At 27.1% G+C, this 27,546-nt stretch overlaps 1 protein-coding gene and 1 long non-coding RNA gene across 6 annotated transcripts in view; one reads left to right on the top strand and one right to left on the bottom strand.

Annotated features, from left to right (window-relative positions):
- The window catches only part of LOC135928445 (uncharacterized), a 30,745-nt gene extending 15,829 nt beyond the window's left edge, over positions 1-14,916 (bottom strand). Inside the window, exon 1 of one of the 3 annotated variants that reach the window (XR_010572331.1) lies at positions 14,668-14,916. This is a non-coding gene — a long non-coding RNA (uncharacterized LOC135928445). The remainder of the gene's footprint in view (positions 1-14,667) is intronic. The other 2 variants (XR_010572329.1, XR_010572330.1) reach the window with 2 other exon arrangements.
- Positions 708-26,865, top strand: LOC135928443 (homeobox protein 2-like). 3 transcript variants are annotated; one of them, XM_065464905.1, is made up of 16 exons: positions 708-784; positions 1,792-1,922; positions 2,155-2,258; positions 2,780-2,930; positions 3,523-3,623; positions 16,914-17,019; positions 17,133-17,263; positions 20,399-21,298; positions 21,782-21,991; positions 22,610-22,990; positions 23,505-23,604; positions 24,557-24,783; positions 25,071-25,567; positions 25,696-25,773; positions 25,875-26,020; positions 26,156-26,865. In XM_065464905.1, the coding sequence occupies exons 2-16, from the start codon at positions 1,829-1,831 to the stop codon at positions 26,497-26,499; spliced, it is 3,570 nt and encodes a 1,189-aa protein (XP_065320977.1). In that variant the 5' UTR covers positions 708-784; positions 1,792-1,828; the 3' UTR covers positions 26,500-26,865. The 3 variants fall into 3 exon arrangements, with proteins under 3 accessions (XP_065320977.1, XP_065320979.1, XP_065320978.1); XM_065464907.1 differs by lacking the exons at positions 708-784; positions 1,792-1,922; positions 2,155-2,258; positions 2,780-2,930; positions 3,523-3,623 and adding an exon at positions 15,979-16,092 and having other exon boundaries at positions 26,156-26,862; XM_065464906.1 differs by lacking the exons at positions 708-784; positions 1,792-1,922; positions 2,155-2,258; positions 2,780-2,930; positions 3,523-3,623 and adding an exon at positions 16,168-16,311 and having other exon boundaries at positions 26,156-26,862.
- Positions 26,866-27,546: the final 681 nt, after the last annotated feature.

Below are 27,546 nucleotides of genomic sequence, written 5' to 3'. Positions count from 1 at the left end.
AAAAATTGTATCTTTTATTACTACCACATAAAATTCCTTATCATTATGAAGAAGAAAAAATCTTTTAAAAAATATTAAAATAATTTTGAAAAATTGTATCAATTATTAATTATAAAAATACGCGAGATTAATTTTAAAAGATAAAAATGATGAATCAATATCTTTTAAAAATAAAATGAGAATTAATTTAATATAAAAGTCGTTTAAAAATGAATTTTTATTCATGACCATAAATTTCGAAAAGTTTCTTAGCGACGGGGCTTAGCCACTCATAGACTCCTTCGTAATAAACCCCTAATGTTACGTAATAGAAATCAAAATTAGCAAAAAAGGGGTAAAATTAAAAGTAGTGAAGAGAAATAAAAATATTAGATATAAGAAAATCCTTGAAAAATCTTGAACACATTTCATCTTTTTTTTGAATCAGTTGATATAAAAAATGGCGTTTCCCTAAAGCGTTAGTATTTTGGAAAAAGCTACGATTAAAAAGTGAGTTATAAATGACCTCTTATACATTGTAGTTTTTTTTAAAGAATATTTCAATACAATTTATTCTCTCCTGTCCTTCTTGCCTTTCCTATTTCCTCCATCTCTCCCGCCCTCCTTCATTGAGTTAATTACAGTAAAATTTAGTGGATCGTTTCTCAAACGTAATAATATTTTTTCCTTCAAGTATATTAGAAATTTTTTTATATATACTAAAATAGGTAATCCTAGAATCTCAATGTTTACATGCCATGGAAGGATGAATTTATGATAAATGAAGGAGAATCTTTTTACTCAAGTTATTTTAATATATGTATGCAAATTAGAGGCCGGCATGGCCGGCACGTGTATATTTTTGAAAAGAATTTCCAGCCCAAAATTTTTTTGTTCAGCTCGACCCTTGAAATAATTTTGTACAAATTTCCAGCCTGTCGGCACGTAATAATTTTTTTATTAAGGAATAAGACAAAAAATTTGCTTATTTCTAAGCTTTAAAAAATTTGCGAACTTTAGCCAAAGTTGTGCGTATACCTTTAATTTAAATGGATAGTATATAAAATTTTTTTATATATTCAAATGAGAATCCTCAAAGTCTTAAGGAAACATTTTTTGATTTACATGAAATTTATCTAAGCCAGAGGTGATAAACTTATTTCACTAAGTCCTGGGCAATCATTGGTCATCATAAATGGTTCCCAAAAAATATATTGTCATTCCTACATGTTTAAAATGGGGTATATAAAAATAAATAGTGCCGCCAGATTTTACTATTTAGGTATGTAACATATTGGCGAGCCTATAAATTTTTTTTGTTAAATAGGCACGATGAGAGTGTTAGAAAATCGGCTGTCTAATGTTTTTTCAGCGTAATCTCAAGATTATTTTGATTTTTTAAATATTTTAAAAGTAGTTTTTTTAAAATTGTAAATTAACTTTTGACATAAGCTAAGAAACATTTCTACTTCACATGGATATTATATAAATAATATTAGGCTTGCATAATATAATTAATTTCCCGTAATTTTTGTTTTTAAATGACTATCTTAAGTCTACTCCAAAACCGTTTGACCAATTTAAGCCTATTATTTTTGGCGCATGACTCAGCTACGCTTTTTAGAAGTCGCTGCTCCCTAGATTAGCGATGCTATTAAATATAAGAATTAGAAATAGATTACTTTATTTTTGCGTTAAATTCATAATTAATTAGTAGTTAATAATATCAACCTTTAAAGACGATGAGAATATGGTAGAAGTAAATCTAGATGATCTTTCAATGAGTAATTGTATAATTATTTTTACAAATAGCATCGGAATTAATCTCATCAAAATACCCGCCAGAACTATGATGATCTCAAATGACCGTAAAATCGAACACATGAATCGGAACGGCAGGACTGAAGATCGTTATCTAAACCAACGAAATTATGAAAATGAAAGTTTTAATTAAAAATGATTATCTCTTGGTTCTAACATGTTCTATAAGCATATTAAAATATGTTAATTTATTTCGAATCTTCCCTTTTTAATTTTGTTTTTAATTATTTTTTTAAAATAAAATTTCAAATTATAGATATAAAAACTTTAAAAAAAATTAAAAATATTTATGATTATCACACTATGAATGAATTAAATGATCGAATTAATATTTAAAAAAAATTTATTTCGAAGGTTTGGACACGAGAATGATATCCAGCTCAATAACGTACGAAAATTTTTGTTCTGATCACAATCTTAATCATTTAAGCAAGGGCATTGCTAATATAACTAATCAAGTATATTATTAATTATTGGACACATTTAAATTCATAAACAATACATTTTGGACTAGCGACCATCCCTATATCTTCCTTGAATGGGGAGGAAGTACAATTTAAACAAAAGTAATTTGGGGAAATATAACAGCACATTTAGAAACTCTTTTTTGATTAGTTAAAATTATCTGGTGCGGGGAGGGGGGGGCATGGTTTAGATGACTTCATCTAGGAACTTCTACACTCCCCCTTAGCGAATGACGGCATTACTTTCTTAAAATTATCATAATCCACCTCCTACCTCTCAAAAAAAAACAAAAGGAAATCCAAATCAACATAAATAGCAAAAAAAGAAGGAAATTCTAATTCGAATCCATATCTTCTCTACCTCCCTCTCACCTCTGTTTTCTCTTATTCCTCGTCCACCCCATTCCAAATTTCAATCATCTTGCGACATGACCCCCCCCCCCCCCAACACAGTAGAAGATTTTATTTAATAATTAATGATGTGTAATTTTTATATGTATACTCTATCAAAATAGATTCAACCAAAACCTATTATAAAGGCCAAAGATAAACCATTGCTCAATGACATAAATTCTAATCACACCGAAAATGATTCTATCAATCGTAATAACAACCAACAATGTAATATTAACCGTGAACGTTTTGTTGATAATGCTCAAAACAATAGTAAGACGAAATTTTTTTCTCCCTCCTTACTTTTCATATCTCTTCCGTTTTTTTATTAAAGCCCAACTTGATTTGGGCCGAATTAGGACATTGACAAAATTATTTTATTATCTTATAATATTTTTTTCAATAGCGAAAATTTCTCATTTTTATTAAGCGCTCAAAATTTTTCGTTTTCCTTGAAATATCTTTCACTTCCAACAGTCCAATAATCCTCTTTAATTTTTTTAGGATCAAATTCGGATCTTTGACAAAGATTTCAATTGAGCAAGACCTGAAAAATAAATACCTTATAAGAGCTCTACATTCTTACTTGCTACTTTCCCTTCTTTCCTAGCTTCTTCTCTTAGCCTATCCTAAAAATGTCTAATTTAAAAAAAATATACCACTTATTAAGCCATTGTAAAGTTATTTAGTAAATTATATTTTAAAAGATATTAATTTATGGATGTGAAAGTAGGACTTTTTTTAAAAAAAAATGCATTTAAATTATTAAAAATCAAGTGTCCCTCTTCAGGATATCGAACGGGAACGTTTTCATCTTTTTTTTTAATTTTCAAAAATATAATATTTATTTTATTATGAATAAAAGCGAAATCAATAAATCGTACGCAAGAAACTAAGGTATTTTCAAGTTTAACTAACGTTAACGATTTAAATAGAGAGGATAATCAAAAGGATAAGCATGATCAAGTATAATAAATATATTATTTTCTTCGTCATATTTCTCTGCTCGCTCGCTTCATTTAAACTCTGTAAAACTATTTCAGAATGCGTTTTGTAGCGACAATATATAAATTTTGACAGATATCACATTCCTAAAAAAATCCCAACTAGGAAATCTGAATCGTTACCAAAAAAATTATTTAATTGTGATGGGCCAAATTAAATAGAATAGGTTAGGGCAATCTAAGGTATAAATTTATATTAATTGCACAAAAAATAAATTAATTCTCAGACAATGATTGAGTTTAGAACATTTCTAAAATTGACGAAATTTAATAAAGGAAAAATTTTGTGACGTTATATAGTAGAATCTCTAAACTATAAAAAAATATTTTAAGCTATTTCAACTCAACAAAATAATATGTAAAAAATCACTGACATATATGTAACATTGACCATTAATGGGTTAAACCATTTTCAATTAGTTGATAATCCCTATTTTACCGAGATGATTAAAAATACCAATGTAATTATAATTCGACAAACATTTGCTTGGTAGAATTTTCCAAAATGACATAAAAGTTATATAATAAAATTTGTAGAAAATGTATCGTGAAAATAGTTATATCTATTAGGGATGTAACTGATATTTTTTATTGGATCGGATCGGGTCGATATTTCACCCATTTTAAAATATCGGTCATCGGCCAATATTATAAAATTTTCCTATCAGAAAAAAATGGCGTTTTTGACAAAATGAAATTATAAATTTTTTTTTTAAAGTTATATCTAAAAACAATTTATTTTTATAAATAAAATCGAAATCCATTTTTATGTTTATTTTTTTAATACTAATAATTAATAAACATTCTGCCATATTGTTATTTTTTTGCGCATTCTGTTTATAAAAGTGTGCGATAATTCATTTTAAAATAATCCTTTGCTTTATTTAATATTGATTGGAATGGAATATATTTATGTATAATATAAATAAATACACAGGCTCCTCTGATAAATTGGAAATTTTGATATTTCTAAAAAGAAATCTCCGATATTTAATTTTAAATATTAATTTAAATATTTATTTCAAATATTAATTTAAATATTTATTTCAAATATTAATTTAAATATTTATTTCAAATTTAATATGTTTGACTTATTATGTAAATAGATTAATATTATTACTTACTAGTTGATCATCAAGAATGACGGGAATAAAAAAATCATGAACTATTACAGGAAAATTTTTTTTGAGAACATTCAGTGAATTTTCTAAAATTTGGAAGTAAATTATATTAAATAAGGAGATTGAAAGTATTTCTTTTTTCCATTATCTATATAAAAATAGCTGGTAGTAATTAAGGTATCGGTAATAGCCTGGATAACCTGATCAAACGCATGTCGCTGTAAAACATTTAGATTGGCTAACATTACCATTGCGACATCTGCTTCTATTATTGGGTCATATAAATTAGATTGAGTGATAGATTCAGGAGATGGAAGATTAAAATCGTTGCAATTGAACCCAGGACAATCTACACAGGTTAGAAGTATGGAGGATATTCCTGTGGTAGCAAAGGGTAAGACATTTTTTTGTTGTCCTCTAAGATAGTGTAGTAGAGTATTATAAAGATATGTCGTCTTACCTGATCCACCAGGAGCATCATAGAAAAATCTGGTAGTAATTGAGGTATCGGCAATAGCCAGGATAACCTGATCAAAAGCATGTCGCTGTAAAACATTAACTCCTTACATAAAGATTTTATGAAAAATATACGTTCACCATTGCAAAATATGGTAGTAAAAATTTTATTTTATCTCAACCACAATAAGGGAACTTTGCAAATAGTTTAAAATACCTATTTATCAATATCTTCCCATGCCAGAAAATTAACCTTCCTCACTAATCCTAAGTACTTATTATAAATTAGATTTAACAAATAAATTTAAATTATATTTAGCCAATTGAAAAATAAACATTTATCTCATATTACCACCCCAAAATATGCCAGTATTCTCAAACAATATTTGAACTCTGGAAATGACATACAATACCAATTTATCAATATCTACCTACATTTTTAAATATTCTGTATCTTAAGAATCTCAAATAAATAAATAAAGTTTGCTTAGTTAATAAAGAAAATAATTAAACATCTGTTTAATTACTGTCTCTTATATGCTGGGGCCTTTGGCAGATATACTATTATGTCCTGTTGTAATCATTTCGTTATTAATATCAACATGTGAAATGCAGATTGAGTATGGGTCAGTTGAGACTTTAAAATTATTTTCTGATAACCAGAGGTAAGCTCAAACATGATTTAAATCTTGTGCCAACCTGGTGGTGTTATTCTGTAATAATATCTATAAAAATTAAACATCTTTTTAATTACTGTCTCCTATATTTTGGGGCCTTGGCAGATGTACTATTATGTCCTGTTGTAATCATTTCGTTACGATTTTTTTAATTAAAATAAAAAATGGTTTCTTTTAAAATTAAATAATACAAATAACTATAAACCAATAAAATAAGAGTTAATAAGCCAATAAAAATAAAGATTAATAAGCCAATAAAAATAAAATTGCATAACAATAACATATATAAGAAAGATTATATTACAAAATTTAATATAGAAGGTGGCTGAGTGGGAAGAACGTTTGCCTTTAAAACGTTAAGTCATGGGTTCGAATCCCGTTATGTACAAAAAATTTTCTTAAAATTTAACATTAGAGAGTTATAGTCTCCATCGATTTATTTAACATTAAGAAGATAGGAAAGTTGATAAGAAAAATAAAAATTAACATTGGATATACGAAAACATTCATTTCTTGATTACGGTGATTATATAAATAAGTGATTTATCAATAAAAATATTTTATATACTTTTAGGATTGCAACCGAATTGAATATAAACTATAACTGATCATTATAATATATTTAAATGACATATGTTATGGTATAGTTAAATTATAGATGTTATCCTAATAAAAAGTATATTAAAAATTAAAACCAATGGTATCTTTGTAGAATATAAAATTAGATATGATATCGGATCGGTAATCAACCTATATCAATTTAATATTGGGAATATCGGATAGGATCGGCCTCCAAAAAGTGGTATCGGTACACCGCTAGTATTTATATATACATTTTTAAAAGTGTATCTGTCTCGGTAGATATCTTTTTTGCTATGTATATAGGTATAGAATAGATATATAAATTCATTTGAAAAGTTTCCTTTAGCAACATAATGAATACCCAACGTTCATGAGCCTGTTAATTTATCATAAATCTACGCCTTGAGACCTGTTAAATTTCAGTTTATATGGCCTTTCAGTAAATCCTTTATTTAAAACCTCACGTACCACTTTTCTTTTCCTAAAAATCTTAATTCTGTTGATCTAGATTATTTTATGTTAAGTCCTTCGTTTAAAATTTGTAGGAATAACTTTGGTTCAGACGCGTCATTTAACTTTTAAAAAGGGCGTGCTTAAAAAAATAATCTCTAAATTTTTTTTTACATATGTAACAATATCTCAGCATAATTTTTTACTTAAGTAACAATATCTCAGCATAATTTTTTTTTAATATTATCATGAAGTTAAATATAATTATTAATTAATATAAACATTATTTTCAAAATTTTGTGTTATGCATTATAATGTAGAAATAAAAATATTAAAAATTGTATTGCTTACTTACAGGGTAAATATAAAAAAGATAATGTAGGGCTGACAGGAGAAAATTTATATTTTAAAAATTGGTATAAAAACTTATATGTCGCAGGACTTTATCAAGGTAATCGCGTATCTTAAAACTTAAATTACTTAATAGCGTGCGTTTTTTAATTTTGAACTGATTTTGTCAGAATCGTATTCAAGCATGTACATGTCTAGGTTATAATATAAATTAAGGTTTTCTATAGCTACGACATATAGTTAAAAATGAATGTTATTAAATCACGCATATATATAAATTTTTGCGTCTTCAATAAGATGCTTAAACGTTCTTGTCCCAAAGTTGAATGTGTATGTTTTAACTAGATACCTACATTAATTTAAAGCATCTCATCGCTACCATATTGTTAAAGCGTATAAAAAAAATGAAATAAACTACAAATACAATATCTCCACCGCTACCAAGCTACTCAGGTAGAAGGAAGGCGGTCATCGCACTTAATTTTTAAATAGGTTATCGAATTTGGGGGTGCACCCCAGGTCCTGATGTTCATAGTCCTTGGCTTGTCGGTGCTTTGGTGATCTCTTCCAGACCTTATTGGGGGGGGGGAATCTGGGAAGAATCCATCTTCACTGGAATCCCGCTCTTTGTTCAGGTAGACTCAAATTTCCACTCAAAAATATATAAATAAGTATCTTAAAACCGTAATCATACAGAATAACATGTGGGCCTCAATTAATATAAGTTTGTTTAGCTCTAGGTTCATCTACTGCCGTGGTGATCTGATCGGAATTGCTTAGGACTATTTATAAGGGCTTCAGCTAACCTTTTAGCATGTAAGTGTTTGTGTGGTGTAGATTATATTTGTTAGGGTATTTAGTTCAATTTTTAAATCAATTTATTAGGTACTTTATATTGATCTTGGTAGGCAAGTAAAACATCGCAATAAATTAATAAAACGCTTCAAATGCGTTTAACAAGGTATTATATATTGAAGAGGATGCAAAAATGTTTTTAAAATATTTAAAATTAAACTGTTATTTGCATTTATTATTAATATAATTACTAAATTATAACAATAATATAAATTGTTTGGGATGAGTTTATTTGGAAAAAAAAGAATTGTTTTGCGACCTTAACTGATGCAAAATTTGGCGGTCCCTAAAATTTCAAAAAAATTATACCCTAACTTCTGGTTCATACATACATCGGTAATTCTTTACACTCAGAAATTAATAATTTCATATAATCAAGTAATCAAATATTTGGAAATTTTAACTCGTTCACTGACGCGGCCTTAAACCAGTGGTGTCGCTAACTTTTATCAGGTTGTTTGTCAAGCACGCACGAAAAAAATGTTATATTTTACTACCAAATTATTTAAAAAACTAATGTAGGCTCTTATCCACACCAGGAAATAGGGGATCCAATTGAAATAAGGAGAATTGAGCCAATTTAAATCGAAAATTTTTTGGCGTTAACGGAATAGGGTTTTTTAAAATATCATTTTATTTTATTTAACTACCATTTAAATGGTAGAATATGAAAAACATTTAGAAATGTATTTTTGTATGGGTATATAAATTTGATGCAACTCAATCTTTATAATTTCTCAAATTTTTAGCAAATAATTTTTTAACAATTTCAATTTCATTTACTAATCCCTTTTCAGTAATATTGTTTTCCAATAAAGGTTTTAATTTTTTTATGTCTAGAAAATAAAAAGGTCATCTTGATTTAAATTTTTTTAAAATTTGTTATTAATTTATATTAAAAATTGGAAAAATCTTTTAGTCTTAGGATCCTCTTCTTCTATGTATTCTGCAATTATGATGTTTTCAAGGCTCTTTTATTCAAAAACTTTCGTCCAGTTGGCAAAACCCGTTTTGGTATAGTTTGATTCACCATTGTTTAAGTTATAGATATTACAAGGAAGGCAAAAAACTGCATCAGCTTCAATTAATTATTCAACCTATTCGTATTTATAAAACTTAAAAAAAAATCTTCTTACATATTAGTAACAATCTTTTTTAGTGATGTGTAGTATTGTTAAAGAGCTGTGTAGATTTTTAAAAACGACCCCATTAAGATTTTAACCAAAATAATAATGGCTTCGTCGCGCCTTTCTGCCATCTATCAGCAAAATCTCCAGCCTTGCATAATATTATTTTGGTTATCATTTTAATACCGTTTTTTAAAATCGACAAGAATCGGGCTTTGTATACAAGATGTTTAGTAAAATATTTGCAATAAGAATAACTAAGTCCTCTTCATTTTGTTTTTGGAAACTCAGGCTCATTTTCCTTATTCTGAATCCTAGCACCATGAACATTTTCACCTTCATCGACCAAATTAACTACATTTACATTTTCTCATTGTTCCTCATTACAATATAGGGTGCGGTTTGGCGCTATTAGCTATTTCAGCAGACATGAATGAATAGTTTTTTTTAAAACCAATAGTGGTTTGAACACTAATTATTTCTCTCCGATTACATTCTTATTTTAAAAAAATATAAAAAATACTTTCTATGAACCAAAAATTTTTTAAAAAAAATATAAATATTTTTTTTGGAGGGGGGCATTTTGAAAATACGTCCAAATAGGCCTGGAATAGAGTCTGAATTACAGAATATAATTATAATAGCAAAGAGTGTTAGATATTTGTAATACTGGTTTAAAAAAATATTTGAAGAGCATTAAAAAGTAATAAAATATGTTACTTTTTCCCTACACAGCCGTAACTGATAATGGTTTCTAAAAATTTCGCAAGAGAATTAACAACACACATGGATAAGACAATAAATATAACCCTCTGGAACCATTTTAAACAATATTTGAAAGAAGAAACTAATAAGGAAAAATCTGTAGTCTTAACCAAATCAAAAATTCATAAAGAAGGGAACATATGAAACCACTAATCTAAATTATAATACTATGTGTTTGTTTAAACTTCCTTTTAGAAGGCATGATGTAGGGCAGAATATTAAACACTGCTATGATACACTCAATTATCTTAGTTTCCTTCTGCAAATCAGTACCTGAATCTATTAAAGGTTTTGGCATTCATGCTTTCTTTTAAAATTTATCCATTATAAGAAATTTATACAATTAAAAACAGTCAAAATGTAAAAACAAGGCCAATATTCAGAAGTAAAGAATATATCTCTACCTACCCGAATCAACAGTAGGAAGGAGGCCGAATTGTTGTCCATGACGAGGGAGGAAAAGGAGGACAAATTGTTCTACAGGTTGGACAAATTCGAGGAATACTAGAATAGGAGGCTGGGTTGGTGTTTTAAAAAACACATAATCATAAGAAAATAAATAAACTTGACGTTGGCCATATATTTATTTACTTTATGAAAAATAAATATTGTGGCAACACGGGATATATATATCTTAATATTTTTAATCGCCATTATTATTAACTTCAGGGATTTTTTTACATATTTTTTAAATTGAATGGACAATTATTGTAATATTATTGATATAGTTATCATTAAGTGATATATGTATATATATCAGACTTGCAGTCAAGGCCCGGATTTTTTAAAAATATATTACATTTTTTAAATTTTGATAATTAATAATGGTGATTTAAAATTCACGACCCGGGCATATTTAAAAAAATTAGGGCCGGGCCTGCAGGTCTCTGATATATATGAAGAATTAAGTTGGTTGATTAAATAGTATATTCTGATAATTAAAGTAAAAACATTTAACTTAAATTATATTCAGATATAAAATAGAAGTGTCCATAAATTAAATAATATAGGTTAAGAGCTTTCAAAAATCACCATCATAGGCTTGAGCAACACAAATAGCATTTATAGAATTGTTATTTATCGTTATTGGTGTTTTTGTTAATGACTCGCCTCCTAATTAGGATTGATATAATAAAATAAAATTTCTAAAAAAGTATTAAATCAATTAAATCTAAAAAAAATAATTTAAAATTCAAAATAAAAAAAATTCAAATGTTCAGGGGGCTATTCAAATTTTTCAGGTGACTTGGGCCCCTGGGCCCCCTGTCGCTACTGTAAGTAGTCTTTTCACTATCTTTACTAAATTCATATTTTGTGAGGACCTTTTTTTAAATTTTAACTTAGCATAAAGGTCAATTATTTAATGGTTATTTATGCTAGATTTTTAGGCAATCATTTATATTTATTATAATCAGGGTTTGAAACATTAATTTACCAATAAAATTTGTTATAAAAATGGTGTAGAAAATTAGAAAAATAAACAAATATTCCACTATTTCAGAAAAAATTGAAAATAATTTAACAATAAAATTATTCAATTTTTTTAAATCAAATTATTGATTTGAGCCTAGTGCTTCTTAGCATGAAAGGTCTGTAAAATCCTACCCAACCCCGAATCGGAAAATTGTAACCGGAAAATATTTTTTTTCGGTTGGGTCAAATTTGCAAATATTTTTTTAAAAATTTGATATCAATTCATGGTTTGATTGCATATAATATTATACAACTTTGTTTATTTTACTATATAATTAATAAATTTTCCGATTTTTTAAAATATTTTGATTTTCGGGTTAGGTCGGGAAAATTGGTCTTTTGTAGGTTTTTACTTAGAGTCCCTAATTTAATATATTTTTGCATTTTCTAACGTTATTGAATTTTTTTTAGATGAAACTAAAGTTGCCAAAATATTTAATAACCCTCTTATTATATAAAACAAACGAAAAAAATGCCATTCAGCCTTTTTTAAAATTATTTTTATGAATACCCCATTTTAAAAGTAAGCTTTTAAGCACCTCCCATAAAAAAAATAGTTATGATTATGGAATAATTTATAGAAAATTTCATTAAAAAAAATCATGAAATAACTATAACATTCTTCAAAAACAAGAACATCATAATTCATAAGGCTGCTTGTTACTGTTATACAAATTATTAATCGATTTTCCAAAAAATAATCAAGAAGCAAAAATATAATAAACTTTTTTTCCTGACCTAAATATCAATAAACTCCCAATTTTAAAAAATATTAAAAAATTTAAACTCATAATTTTTTTTTATTTGAAAAAAAAAATACTTCTTAACTAATATAGTTTTGTTTGAAAAAATTAGCACCTATGTAAATAAAATATATATTTCTTATTAAATAGGTATATAATAATTAATAATTATTGATTGATTTTTGTTTTATATTAAAAATTGATCGGTAAATAAATTTTGAAAAAATAATATCTATTATACTAAAACAAAAAAGTAAGAACTTTTATAAGGGAGAAAGGGAAATCTTGCCAGGTTCTCTTGTGAGCGCTAGGATTTTCTTTAAGTGTAATACTCTAATGGTTAATTTTTATCTTGCAAATGCGGTTATAAATTTTTTGGATCGCATAAAATTTTTATGTCAGAATTATATGGATTTAAGCAATGCCGTAATTTTTGAAAAATATATAATTAAAACAACAGAGGTTTTTAATTGTCTAATAAATAACCTGCCCTATTATAAAAAAAATTACACCGTATTCTATATAAAATTATAATAGTGAGACCTAATTGTGCTTTTTAGAAAAAAAAGGAAACCAGTTTGCGCTTTTATATTATAGTGCTGATCAATTTGCACGATACCATTTTGAAATGAATTGTTTCTGTTTTGCGTAACGAAACTAGTGTTGTTAAATGGCTCGTTTTGAGCCGATTTTTAAAAACGGCTAACTCGATATTTCATCTAAAAATTATTACGCACGCCTGATGATTTTGCTCATAGAGGTACAAAGGTCTAGACATATATTATAGAAATCTCTAGACTTATGCACTATTTAAAATATTGAGTTAGCCGTTTTAAAAAATCGGCTCAAAATGAGCCGTTTAACAACACTAAACGAAACACAAACTGCTCTAAAATTAAATTTAGATGAATCGGGGAATAGCTTTGTTGATATGTTCGTATGAGGCATACACAGTTATTATATTATGACCAGAAATTTTGATTTATTTAAACATTAATTTTACATAATATATTTATATGCAAACATAAATTTTTTTACCCTGTGAACAATTACTTAGCAACTTACCCACTTATCCTGCAGCAGGGTAATGATATATAGCAATTTGCTAAACAATGAACAAATTTATTAAGACGCATTTTTACGAAATCATGCAGTCGCTTCGGATATTCTATATCATAGTTCTGCAGATGATTTTTAAGCCAGACCCGCTGAGAATTAGTTAATGCCCGGCCCCTGTTTCAATTTTTTTTGCTAGGGTTGCCCGGCTAATATTTTAAATACAAGGCTTAAACCTATTATGTTAACACTTGCCTGGCCTAACCCAAAAAATTTCCAAACGTCACTCGACCCTCCCCATATCGCAGATCTTTGTTTTATATAACATAGCCCGTGATATACCACCTACTAGTAAACTTCAGGAAAAAACGCAGATTCTTACCGAATTCAAACTCAGATTTATATAATAGGTGATATATGAAAACACAAAACAATTTTTTTTGTATATCAGGATAAATTACGATTCTATCTAATATTAATAAATATACTCAATAATGTTCAACGCTATACATCATTACCCAGCCCTGCCTAGAATTTATCAAATAAAAACACAACATTGAATATGCTTCTAAAATTTAAACGTGAATAGGCAGAGGGGGAATGTTTGGGATAGTAACTATTATATCATTAATTTAGATATATTCATTTATAAATAAAATCATGGATTGTTATAGCTTATTCTTCTATCATTTTTTCCCACTTTTAGATAAGAAAGCTAAAAAAGTACCTTGACTCTTTTATTTTAGAAGGATGATTCCTTCTTGTAATTTTTATAAAATAATATTTACTTCATCAATTCTTATTTTTTCTTTTGGTTATTTATTATAATTTTATTATTTATCTTCCTGATTCTTGAATTAATTATTGATGGGAAAACCAGATGTTTCTTTTTTCAGCGACTTTTATATATTTTTTTAATATTTTTGTTAGTTTTTCTTCCCTTTTAATTCTTCTTCATTATCAAAGGCAAAATAAAAATTTTGGTAAAAAAAAGATAAAATACTATTATGAAGAAAGCATATAAGATGGGAAAAATGGAAAAATAAAAAAATATTTTTTAACCAATTTTTTTAAAGATACATTCATTCTATATTATTTTTAATGTCTTTGAATTTAACCTTTTACTTTTCAAGATTTTTATAAATATTTTATATAAAATATATAATATATTGAAGAGAATAAAATGGAACTAATTAAATTCCTAATAATTGAGAATTAATTATAAGGTTATTAAAAGCGTTAAGTTTGAAATCAAGGTTAATAAATTTGTCAATTTCTAATTAAAGTTAGACAGACTCACGAAAAGATTTTTATCGTAAACCGAATTTTGTCATTATAAAATAATTTTACTTGATTTAGAATTTCCCAACAATACAACTAAGTGAATATAAAGAAAATGATAGGTATCTATTCTGTCGCAGCATAATAAAGTTTTCTATAACTATATTGCTAATTTTTTATCATTAAAATTAAGAATTAACGAAAGATTCTTGAAAACTAAACATTCGAATTATTACACAATATTAATAAAATTTAACCAGAAAATTTTTTTTTTAAAAAAGATTATAGTTATAATATAACACATGTTTGTAGATACATTTTTTAAGCCTATAAAAGTTTTGGTTTTAGATAAAACATATTATAATTATTTAAAAAGATGTTTAAAAAAAACTTATTTAATTTTTTTACCCAGTTGACTCTATACAGCTGATTTAATTTCAACAAATAAAAATAACAAAATATGTTTCTAATGTATTCCATTCTAATTTTTGAGTCATAATGTATACTTACTTTGCTAAGTATATATAACAACTGCTGGTAAGTTGAAATTCAAAATTTTATGCAATATACTTATTATGCTTTATTTTAATTTTTGTTGATTGCCAAACTTTTTCAGTGGTGTTTTAAAATTAAAAATTATGTTTCTTCTTGCCTGCCTGATGGCATGAATTAAAAAAAAGATTGAGTTTTGTTTATTATTTTTGTATTTAAAAAATACAAAAAACAACTCGTTAGTAAAGTTTTTTTTTAATTTTAAAAGTGCTGTTTTGCACATAAGGCGCTATCTTGGATGATATTTCTTCTCCAAGATCTAAATCATATGTTGTATAAGTCAGAAGGGATATGCGAAAATTGTATATATATATTTTCGTTAAAAAAATTATTGAAACACATGTATTTTAAATATAAAGTATATTATGCTTGTGTATATATAATATTTTTTTAAAAAAAACTTTGCCTCATTTACTTTGAACATTTCCAGCATCTGATAACTTTTCTTATTTTTTTTTGTTTAGGAAAATTATAAAATTTTATCGTTAATTTTTAAATATATTTTTTTGGTTTCATTTGCCTTCAAACCTCTTTTTTGACTCTTAAAAAAAATTAAGTGTGATGAAATTTTCATTAAATTAATCATTGTACAATTTTAATTCGGCGTCGTTCTGCAATAAATCTGAACAAACATGCCTTTTATAAAGAATATCCTTTCTTTATCAACGAAAAATCTGATGCTGGATTTCTTAACCAAATTTTATGAAATATTATGTTGCGTGATTTACCAAAAGCCTTTACTGATATTTCTTCAGACATGGGATTTCATTCTAGATAATGGATGACTGAGATATATTCTCTTCAAATCATATTCTCAATTTGGTATATTCTATCAAACATTGAAAAAATAAGACCTGTATTTAGGGGAAAAATTCCTGCTTCAGGATATCATTAATGTGATATGATTAATACTAATAATTCTTCCTAAAGGACATAAATAATGTATGATACAGGACATCAATATATGAAACATTGGTTGGATCATATAAATTTTTTTGACAAGTCATTTATAAATAATAAATTCAGAGGAAAATTCTTTACATGCGATAAAGATTCGCTATTAACTATCAATTTATTCAATTAATTGCTAAAACCTTATTCCTCATCATGTTCTCAACCTTTCTCTTCTATAATCTTATATTACGAAATCTATAAATATAAGTATACTTATCTTCTCTTTTTTTTCTAAATATGTAAAATAAAATTTTTTAAAGCTTTTTGTTTTAATTAACATTTCATAATTTTTGATATAAATGAAGAATATAACAGGAAAAAAAAATTCAGTCTAAAATTTTTGCAAGAATTATCAAAATATTTATAAAACTATGCATGAAAAATGAAAGAATAACTGTTGCTGTTCTGCCACGTAACATTGTTTATTTTCCCTTACTCCATTTCATCCTCTTATTTTTTTACTTTCACGTTATTTATAATTTAATTTTTAATAAAAAGAAGAGATTATATTTTATAAAAATAGACTAATATTTTACTAATTTAAAATCAATTCGATTTGATAAAAAAAAAATTGCGAAATGTCAATCTTATTCTATTTAAATTTTTTTTTTGATATCAATACTATATTTTGTTTTATCTGTAATAAAAAATTCAAAAAATAGTAAATATAATAATAATCTCGTATTTAAATTTATATATCATCTTTCTTGTAAAAAAATCCTTTTATTTTTCAATCAAAAATTACTCGATGTAAATAAAATATTTTTGTGAAAATTTAAGTCAAAAACTTATAATTATTTTAAATCCAGAAATTCGTTGTATCGCAAAGGAAAGATTCTTATCCTAGGACTATGATGCAGGCTTCTAAACCGCATGTTAGTTTTGTTGCCGATAATCCTTATTATAATCTCCAAGGTAATACATTAATTAATGGTTATTTAATCATTTTTCTTAAAAAGTATTCGTATAATCAGTTACTTCTTACTAATTATCTTCTATTTGATACATATTTAAATTTTTTAAAAAAGATTTAAATCAACAACCGAATTCCAACGGGGGCGACTTTTGGCCGTCCTCTCAGCTTAATTCCGGTCATTCATCTTACATGCCACAATCGTTCGTTCCATTCCAAATTAATAGTATTGATAATGATTCTCACGTAAGTATATTTATCTTCTTATTTTTTTAAAAAAAATTTAACTAAAAATTATTATGTTTATTAAGATTTTCTGACTCCAGAGATGTTAATTTATCGGAAAAAGACATGTTATATTAAATTATTAAAATAACATTTTTTTTAAAATAAATGTCAATCATTTTTTATAGAGCTTTGTGCCTTGTTTATTAACTTTCATTATCTTTTGTTTTCTCTTCATTTTTTCAATGATAATCACATGATTAAATTAAAACCCTATAAATTATATCTAGTAAAAATAAAACAATTTAATTTACTGTTTTATTTATATTTAACACATATAAAAACATTTAAATAATAATAATATTGTAAAAACTTGAAATCTCATATTTTAAATTAACCATCTCCACAATTAACCTTTACAATATTTACCTTTTAAGATTAGGGTTTGGCATGATTTAGTCAAATTTATTTAAATGGTGATTGAAATCATGATTTTTTAAAGTTAAAATTACGGTTTAAATAATCAATTTTTTTTCTTGTAATTTAAAAAATATATAATGGTTGGTTTTGTTGGAAAAATTAAGTAAAAACCCAGTCTAGGGTGACCGTGCTATTGAGCTGGTATCCTATTTATGTCAGGAATTATCTATTTTATATCTATATTTATTGATATCTGCCAATACTATCTTACCCCGAAGGGTTTGCCATCTTACTCAGGGTCGTTGGTAAATTGTAAAAACCACTACTTTTATTTGTTCTTAAGTAACGTCAACAGTTTTAAGGGTCAGGTGCGTCGCCAGAGGAAAACCCCCCTTCATCGCAAATTTGCCTGTTCTCTTAATTTTAAAGTTAATTTTCAGAAAAAAAAACATTTTATAAAAAAGTAAGTGAACAGTGAACACCCACCAAAATTATTTTTATAAAATATAATATAGCCAAAAGCCTACAATAAGCCACCATAATTATTTCCAATAAAATTTATGGTGAAAACCCCATCTAATAGTGCCCCCCCCCATAGGAAAATCCTGGATACCCCTATGTAAAAAGGTAGAAAGCCCCAGTATTTAATTTTGCAGTTTAAGGTCACAAAAGGGCAAAATACCTGCCACATTAATTTAATTACTTGCTTGCGCCTTTTTATTTTATTTTTTTACAGAAGGTACATAATTTTTATGTTTATTCTTTCTAATTTTTTTAGAGATTTATATAATATCAACTTATCGTAATATATATACATAAGAGACCTGCAGGCCCGGCCTTAAGCCCGGCCCGGGTACAGCGGTATTTTATTTTTTTTAAATATACCTGAGACGCGCCTAAAAAATTTTTTTTAAAAAATACCCGGACTGAGCCGCATATCTTAAAACCAAATATTTTAAATCCTCATTATTTACTAAAAAAATTAAAAATAAACATAATATTTAAATCCGGACCAGGACGTAAAATATTTTTTAAGGGCCTTGCTCTGCAGGTTTCTGATATATATATATACATATAATTATTAGGAAATTTTTCATTGTCAATGTTACTAGGTACATTTTTTTATATTGGTTGATTTTATAATCATATACGTGATATTAAGCGCCTAGCCCTATGCATTATATAACAAAGTTATATATATGCAACAGAGCAACGCTTATTTCTCTTTGAAAAGCCCATTAAACTAGGATAAAAAAGATGGCACGAAATAATTAAGAGACCATCGACGTTTTTTGAGCAAGCAGCAAATAACCCTGCCTGCAGGGGTCCACTTAAACACCCATGGAAATAAGAAAATATGTTTTAAAAAAAAGCACATGCTCGATTAAACAAAAATTTTGATTGTGAAAGTATTTTGTTGGGTGTGTTAATTTTATTCTTATTTAGCATTTTGTGAGAAACTAGTATAAAACATCAAAATACTAAGATTAAATTAATTAATAAAAATACCCACAACTTTGAAGATGCAATATTCGCACTGGAAAAACGAAACCCAATTTATCTAATAACATAAATCTAGTTTATAATCCTTTTCCACCTGCGTTTTTCAATTTTTTAAAACTGATTATGCTGGATTTATATGACAACTTACATTACCTACCCTGTATATTGTTAGATATTTTTGCAGTGAATTTTTCAATTAGACTTTATATTAATTTTTCTTGTAATAAACAAAAAATTATGGATAAATTGTCTGAAATACAAGTAGGTACTCTATGCATGGCTGATATAGGATTCCGACAAATAGGATCTTTCAAAATTAATAAACTTGTTATAAAATGATTTAAGTTTTTAAAATCAATTAAAATCTTTGTTTATAAAACCTAACCATGAATTTGCTAAACTCTTAAGGAGTATAATATAATTCTTTTTTGCTTAAAGTTAGTTGCTTTTTTTCATATAATTTAATCGTTTGAAAGAATTAATATAGCGTTATTCTTATGTTGCTATATTTGAGTAACTGTAACTTGTTACATTTCAAGTATGGCAACTATGCTATAACTTAACATTAATGACGCTAATTTATTTTATTAATAAAAAAATTAATCTAAATTTGTATGTTTATCATGATCCCTACTTAACTCGATCTCAATTTGTCTGAGAATTTACCCATGACATTCTATCCCTTACTGATGTTAAATTCATCAGTCATAGTTTTAAATGATAAAATATTAAAGTTAGAATAAATTGGGCAAGTTAAATATCAAATATTGAAAATTATAATTGAAAGGGTAATTTTTAATCAATCCAATATAGCTTTCACATATTCATAAATTTCGCTGGAAAACAGATACTTAATATAATAAAATGAATGTATGCTTTCTCTATATTTTTTTTTAGCGAAACATAATTATAAAATATTTTTATTATATTATAAAACTTGATTTAGTCAAATCCGTGATTTATTATAAAAAATCATGATTTTTGCCCCACCAAATTTTCTTTATAATTTAGTTTCCATTTTTCTTAAATATTTAAGTGCGCTGAGAAAATTTTCAAAAATTTAATATATAATAATTGTAATGTATGAAAATTATGAAAATATAGTCATTTATAAAACAAAGCATTATATACATATATAAAAAAATTGTCAATCAATATCAGTTTTTTGTGCATGTATATTAATGACTTTTTCCCCATTTTATTTAAAATTAAACACAATATATTATTTGACAGTCACACTTGGTTAATCAAAGAACCCAAGGCGCCCTGTTCCTGCATCCCAATGATGCGTATAATATTAATCACCAGGCAACACATAACAATTTCAACAGAGAAATTCCGCCATCACAAACTGATTTATCTACATCTCCCCCTCCCGCCTTACATCCGTCACCTAATTTAAGACAAATGTTGCCTCCACATCACCTTTTCTCCGGTCTTCCGTCCATGTCTAGTTTTAGTAACAGAGGTATGTCCTCTGATAATGACCAAGAAGAAGTGGGTGACCCATCTAATGATACGTTGCAAAACAACAATCTGAATAACCAAATTATTCAAGATGGCCACTTGAGCCGTCTAAATAACCTCAGAGAAGAAGATAGATTATTAAGGCATCAACAACAAAATTACGAAGAAATAATGTTATACCATCACCAACATATAAACTCCCACGAGCCCAATCTTCATAATAACAATAATTACGTCCATTTACCGCTGCTCCCTTCTTTTGAAGAATCGACAGCTATCAATAGCAATGGCGAAGAGGGAAAGGACGATAATAATGTAGATTGTGGCAATAATACCGACGAGGGAAATAGAATCAGCCTCATGTCTTTTCGGCAAGATGAAGGAAACTGTGGCAGTAATAATAAGAATCATCTGAATATGAACGGACGTCGTAATTTTACTATCATAGAACAAGGTTCGAATGATATAAATCGCGCTTACGCAAGTATCAGGAACAACGAAAGAATGACAAATTATGGTGAAAATAATGAATGTCAAGACGCTGACAACGATGTTAATAATCATCAAGGTGATAGAGGACAACTAATGCATTACCAGAATAGACTAAGACTCATGAATCCGCCTACCACTGAGACCGGGGATGCCCTGGGCAGCGCATTGGCATCGGTAATTAATTATATTTTTAATAAAAAGTTTTCATTTTTCAGTCTATAAAAATAACGATTAATTACATTATTCTCGTATTCCAATCCTAATTTTTAGAATCTTAAATAATTTCAAAGGGAAAAAAATAATGGATTTTTTAAAAGAGTGGAAATAAAGTTTAAAAAAAAGGTTTCGCAAGAGACTTATTGCGAATGTTTTCATAAAATCACTTTGTTATTCCTATTTTTTCTTCTTCTCCGTTTAATTGCGATTTTCAGGTTTACCCAGTTAACCGATATTCACAATTGGATGAGTGATGGGTATTAAATTACACATTTAGAATTTTTATGGTATGAAACTGGCCAAAACTATACAAAATAATTAGATATTGAAGTCAACCCTATTTTATAATATAACTCCCAATTGTTATTTAATCCAAAATTACAATTCAAGCAAGCAAATCAAAATAAAATAAACAATATAAATAATAATGATTTTACATAGATATATTCTTCTGATCAACAAATTCCATATTTACCACCTCACATTCCCAACAATTACGATAGTCTCTCGCCACTCAAATCAGGAGGGCGGAACAATTGGTACCCCAATGGCAACTTAAAATTGAATCATAAATCTACCAACGAACTCCAAATCCCGTCACAAGCGACACTTATGCAATTGGGAAAATACGCACATATGAATATGCCGGGGGTAAAACCGACCAACATTTTATTATTAATTATAAAATATTTGATTATTTATAAATTATTACAAAAAAGTATAATTTTTAAAAAACAAATGTTTAAATACTATATAAAATAAATTTCTCGTTCTTTATTATTTAAATTTTTTTATAAATAAATATATGGTAATTTGACTTAATTTGAGCCATAAACTTCTAGTGATATCTTAATAAGTTATACCCTTTGTTTGCATAACCAGTTGTTACCAAATATATCTTAGAAGCTTGTCGAATTATGTTTTAACATCCAATTTGACTTAGCTGCTGTTAGTTGTAGGATAGGATTTTTTTAAAATTATATTTGTTCTTTCTATTGTTTAATTTCATGTTTGGATTCTTATATTCGATTTGTTTTCGTATAGGGCCTACTATATAGTATGAATTTATTTTTTATCGATATTATATATGCTGTCTTAATTTGCTTCTAACCAATATTTTTTACACTTGTTTTTTTGGATCTGAAAAAACCACCTTAAAAAATAATATTACTGGAAGTCATATGACATTTCTATTAGAACCTTTAAAATAACGCTGAAAAGGGAATTTTATTTATTGAATTACTTTTATTTACCCTTTATTTTATCTAGACGACTACCACCAATAACAGCAACGGGATGGAAGAAAACTTAGACGACGCGATTCACGTGCTAAGGCATCATGCGTTTATTAATCACCATCAGGCTTCAGGGTATTCTCCCCTGCCATCACGCGACTCATTAATACAAGATGGTGGTGACCATGGGATAAACAGAAGAAACAAAAAGGAACTTATGCCAGCAGCTGTCCCTTCCAAAAAGGGCAGGCCACCTAATTCTTCCAAAAAGGTATTGGGTTCAAATGCTCCTGGGGCTAAAATCAAAGAAAAGAAAACGAATAAGACAAGCACCGTTAACGAAGTTTTGAATAAAGGAATTGACCAAAACACCGAAGGGAGCGTCATTAAGGGATCTGCTAAGCCATTGAATACGGTACTAGTGTTGTTAATCACTAAACTTACTTTTACCAATTTGAAAACGGCTTAGGCCAACTTTTATCCTGAAAATGTCCCAATAAGTCATACTTTAGGCGAAAGTCTTGGCTAAGCCTTTAGTATCAAATAAATATATGTGATATAACCCTATCATATATTTTAATAAAATCTTGAATTTTGTATAGAATCCATTTTTTCTCCGATTTTGGTATCGGATCCTAATTTTTTTTAATTACCCAGCCGAGATACCTCTTTCTAAAAAAAACATTTATTAACTTTCTTATAACTAAAATCTTAATTCAATAATAAAAAAAATTATATTAGTATATCTTCAACAAGTATAATAAATATTATAACTAATCGTCAGTTATTTTATTCATAGATAATTTTATGATAAATATTTTTCTTTTTCCGGGCCTGGACCAATACAGATCCTACTTTTTTCTCGCCCTGAATTCATAGTTAGCACGAATTCAGAGTCATTATACAATCTTGATTTTTATTTTTTTTAGTCTATGCCAACTCTCAACAATAATTTGGCATCTGGCTACACTGAAATTCAGTATCCAAATGAATACGGGTCGCTACCTTCAATATCTGGTTTAATCGGAAGTAAAAAATTTATTGTTTATTTTCTATGCTGTTAAAAAATGAGTATTGCGATATTATAGTTATAAGGTGGAATTTGATATTTTTTAGCCTGTTTCAGAATTAAATTTTATTAATTTGAGAGGTTATTTATATTTAATTTTATATTTATGTAAATTAGGACTTTGCCGATATTAAATAACGGATAGAGGCCGATATTTAAATAAATATAGAATTAAACCGATGTTTTCTAAATAATTGATCCGATAATTTTTATTATTTTATGATTGTATATATATTTAGGTAATATTTTATATTTTACATAATTTAATAATAAAATTAAAAAAGGAACCAAAATTTTTTGTAATGCTAAAAAAAATCGAATTATTTTAAAAGTTATAAACGATAGTGATTTATATTATATGCAACAAGAAACGGATTTAAAAATATCTAAAGAGTCGCATTCAGCAGCTAGTGTTCTATTTAACCGAATTTTAAAAATGGCTAATTCAAGATTTTAGCTTATTTTTTTAAACCCAATTTAGAGATCTTTTCCACAGATGGTGGAATATTTTTTTTAAATCAGCGAAATTGAGGCGTTTAGCAATATTACACCCATATACATTGCCCATATTTTAAATGAGATGATTAACTTTTAGAGAATAAAGAAAACAAAACACACTTAAATCATTCTTGAATGTTAGTTGGTTTTTTTTTTGAATAGAAAATATTGATTTTTGATGATATAGGTAGGGTTTTGAGATGGTAAATAAAAATTTAATATAAAAATCGGATCGGTTGTATTATCGGATCAGTAAAAAATTTTTAAGCCATAATATAAATATAAAATATTATAACAGCTTGATAAGTTATATACATATAACTTGCATGCATTTTACATATAGATTATTAAAAGCATTTTGTAATTAATTTACGTTATTTTTATAATATGTTTTATCAACTGGTACTATTATAGCTTCTGGTAGCATGTACCCATACAACGATACTCCTCTTAACAAATCAAATGAACACCTCTTATCTTTAGATACTCGGACCCAACAACAAAACGTCCTTGACGCAATGAATCTCAATTCCATTAACGATAACAATAGCAGCCATAACAATAATGCCACTCATTACGATATAGACTTATTAAATTCTCAACACAAAATCATAACTATCAACAATAATAATAACGTTCAGGTTTATGACATAATAGTGCATCATAGAATATTGGCGTCCGCTTGTTCCCATTATTTAGGATTGCTAAAAAAATAAAAAAATCACACTTTTATCCTCTCCCTAACGACGCCATTAACATAAAATTAATTGTTAATTTTTTTTGGATAAAGTTTTTACAATTTACCTTTTTTTACAAATAATGTAATGGCCTATTTTAGTATTGACTAATTTCGTTTCTGTAATTCATCAACAATTGTGACCAAACTTAATTTTATTAATTTTTTTTTCACTTGAAAATAATTATTTAGTCTGGAGGTGCACCTAACTTACCATCCCTCTCTCTTCCATCCAAAAAATCTTCCTCTAAACATACCATAGACACATCCTCCTCCTCAATAATCATAAAACATCACATGAATGTCTTGCCATCTACCGTAATTACAAGCCTTCCTTCCGCCCAAAATATAGATCAAAATTATATAAGCACCGATAATCCATCATCGCCAAATCATTCCAATTATCATCACTCTTCTCCTAAAGAATTCGCTTTCCTTCCTGGCTATCAACATACCAATAGCCATCACATGAATAAGTTGGAAAACGGCCCTGGTCATGGACCTGATTATTTTTTATTAGATAACGAAACAAGCCAAAGCAATCTTGATTTGAATGTAAACACCTCGAATCACGATACGAACGAAGATAATTCCGTTTTCAATGACTCATTCATTTCACCCGGTTCTAACTCGAGTTTGCAAAACAGCATTAACGGGACTGGTAATTTGAAACGCAGAAATCGAAATAAGTAATGATTTCTAGTAATTATCTTCTTTTTTTAAAAAAAATAAATAATATATATAGATATATATATAACCATATAATTGCTTGCTCATTTTTATCTTTAAATAAAATATGATTTATATTAAATTTTAGCCCCCAGGAAGATTTAGATCCGGTAGTGAAAATTGAAAAAGACAAAGAACGTCGGCATGCTAATAATGCCAGAGAAAGGTGAGTTTATTTGTACATATATATATTGCATAATACATTAAATAAAAGTATTTTCTATGTCGAACCATAATATTTTATACAATTTCATCTACCATTTTAAGAGTTCGCGTGCGGGATATAAATGAGGCTTTTAAAGAGCTTGGTAGAATGTGTATGATTCACACTCAGAGTGATAAAGCTCAAACCAAATTGGGAATACTGCACTTGGCTGTTAACGTTATCACTCAACTTGAACAACAAGTTCGAGGTCAAGAACACTTTTTTTTAATTTGTATTTATATTGTGTAATTTGAAAAATTTATATTTTTCTTATCAACGAGAAAGAAAAATATAAAACATAACTGAACAATTCATATATTCTCACTTGTTTTGGTTATTTTAGAACGCAATCTGAACCCTAAAACGGCTTGCCTCAAACGAAGAGATGACGATCATTCACGTTCTTCTTCTACTCTTCATAGGGATAAAAATTATCATCACGAAACAAGCAATGCCGTTTCAAATCTTAACCAAGCCCTAAATTCCATATTTGAAGCCACTAAATATATATCGCCCTCTAATAACCTCAACAATATAAATAATATAAGTGGGCATTTAACTTCTAATAAAGCGAATTCATCAAATTCTAACCTGACTTTCCACGAGGTTTTAGGTGGGGGAGGACCAACATCTAATATAAATGCTGTAAAACAGGCTTTAAATGAAATAATGAAAGAATCGTTGTAATTTAATAACGCCCCACTACCCACATTTTATTATATACCTTAAATTTAACCTTCAAGCTCGTGCCAATTATATATAACATATTATTTAAACATACATTTTGTACATATACTTCTTTTATTATTATATTTAAGTACATGATCATTGATTTTGACACAAAATAATTATTTTATTTATTTTTTTTAAAGATATTTTAAAAATAAAATTTATTTTCTCTTTTTACCAGTTTTTAAGGTATTCTCTTCCATTTGACATTTTTATTTGCCAAATTAATAAATTTTTTAAGAAAAGTTCTAATTTCTAAAACCAAAGATTAAATTTTGCCAAAATTATATTTTATCCCATCCATATTTTTATTTGTCTATGTTACAACAACAAATCGTGTGAAAATTTTTTGATATATAATTAAATTGGATTTTTAAATTTTTTTTATATATCATTATTAAATTATTATTGACTTTACAAATGATGAAAATTATAATGTTATTTAAAATATTTTTAGTTATTACTAATTTTTGGTATTTTAGTTGTATAACGAGTTAATTTTTAAATATTTATATTAAAAAAAAATTGTTTCAAATAAACAAAGATGACGAGTAAAAAAGTTTGATTGGCTTTCTTCTATGATTTGAATTGAGGTCTCATTGAACTGGTTTTTAGTCCTCCCCCATACGCCCATCTAAGCGGGTGGGTGGACGGGTTAAGAAAAATATTTAAACTATGGGCGGGCGGCCGGGTTAAAAAATTTACAACTTTTATTTGTTATTTAAAATCATTTAAGTACACATTAAAAAATATATGCCCCCTGAAATTTCAACATTTTTAATACCAAAGTACCGATAACTGAGGATGTTTTCGTCTGAAGAAATTAATTAGGTAAAAAATATATCGAAAATATGTTGGATTTGATGCATGTATGAATATAACATCAACATGGATGAAAATCTGATTTTATCCGTTTTCCCAAAACCAAAGAGAATTTAATTAATAATTATTAAATTATAAAAATGTTCGAAATAGATAGCATCCACGTCAAAATAACTACAGATG

Source organism: Gordionus sp. m RMFG-2023, chromosome 4, assembly GCF_954871325.1.
Source record: "Gordionus sp. m RMFG-2023 chromosome 4, tfGorSpeb1-WG-v2, whole genome shotgun sequence".
In the NCBI taxonomy this organism is placed as follows: Eukaryota; Metazoa; Nematomorpha; class Gordioida; order Chordodea; family Parachordodidae; genus Gordionus; species Gordionus sp. m RMFG-2023.
The sequence above is the reverse complement of the archived record's forward strand: the minus strand, read 5'-3'. Positions and strand labels throughout refer to the sequence as shown.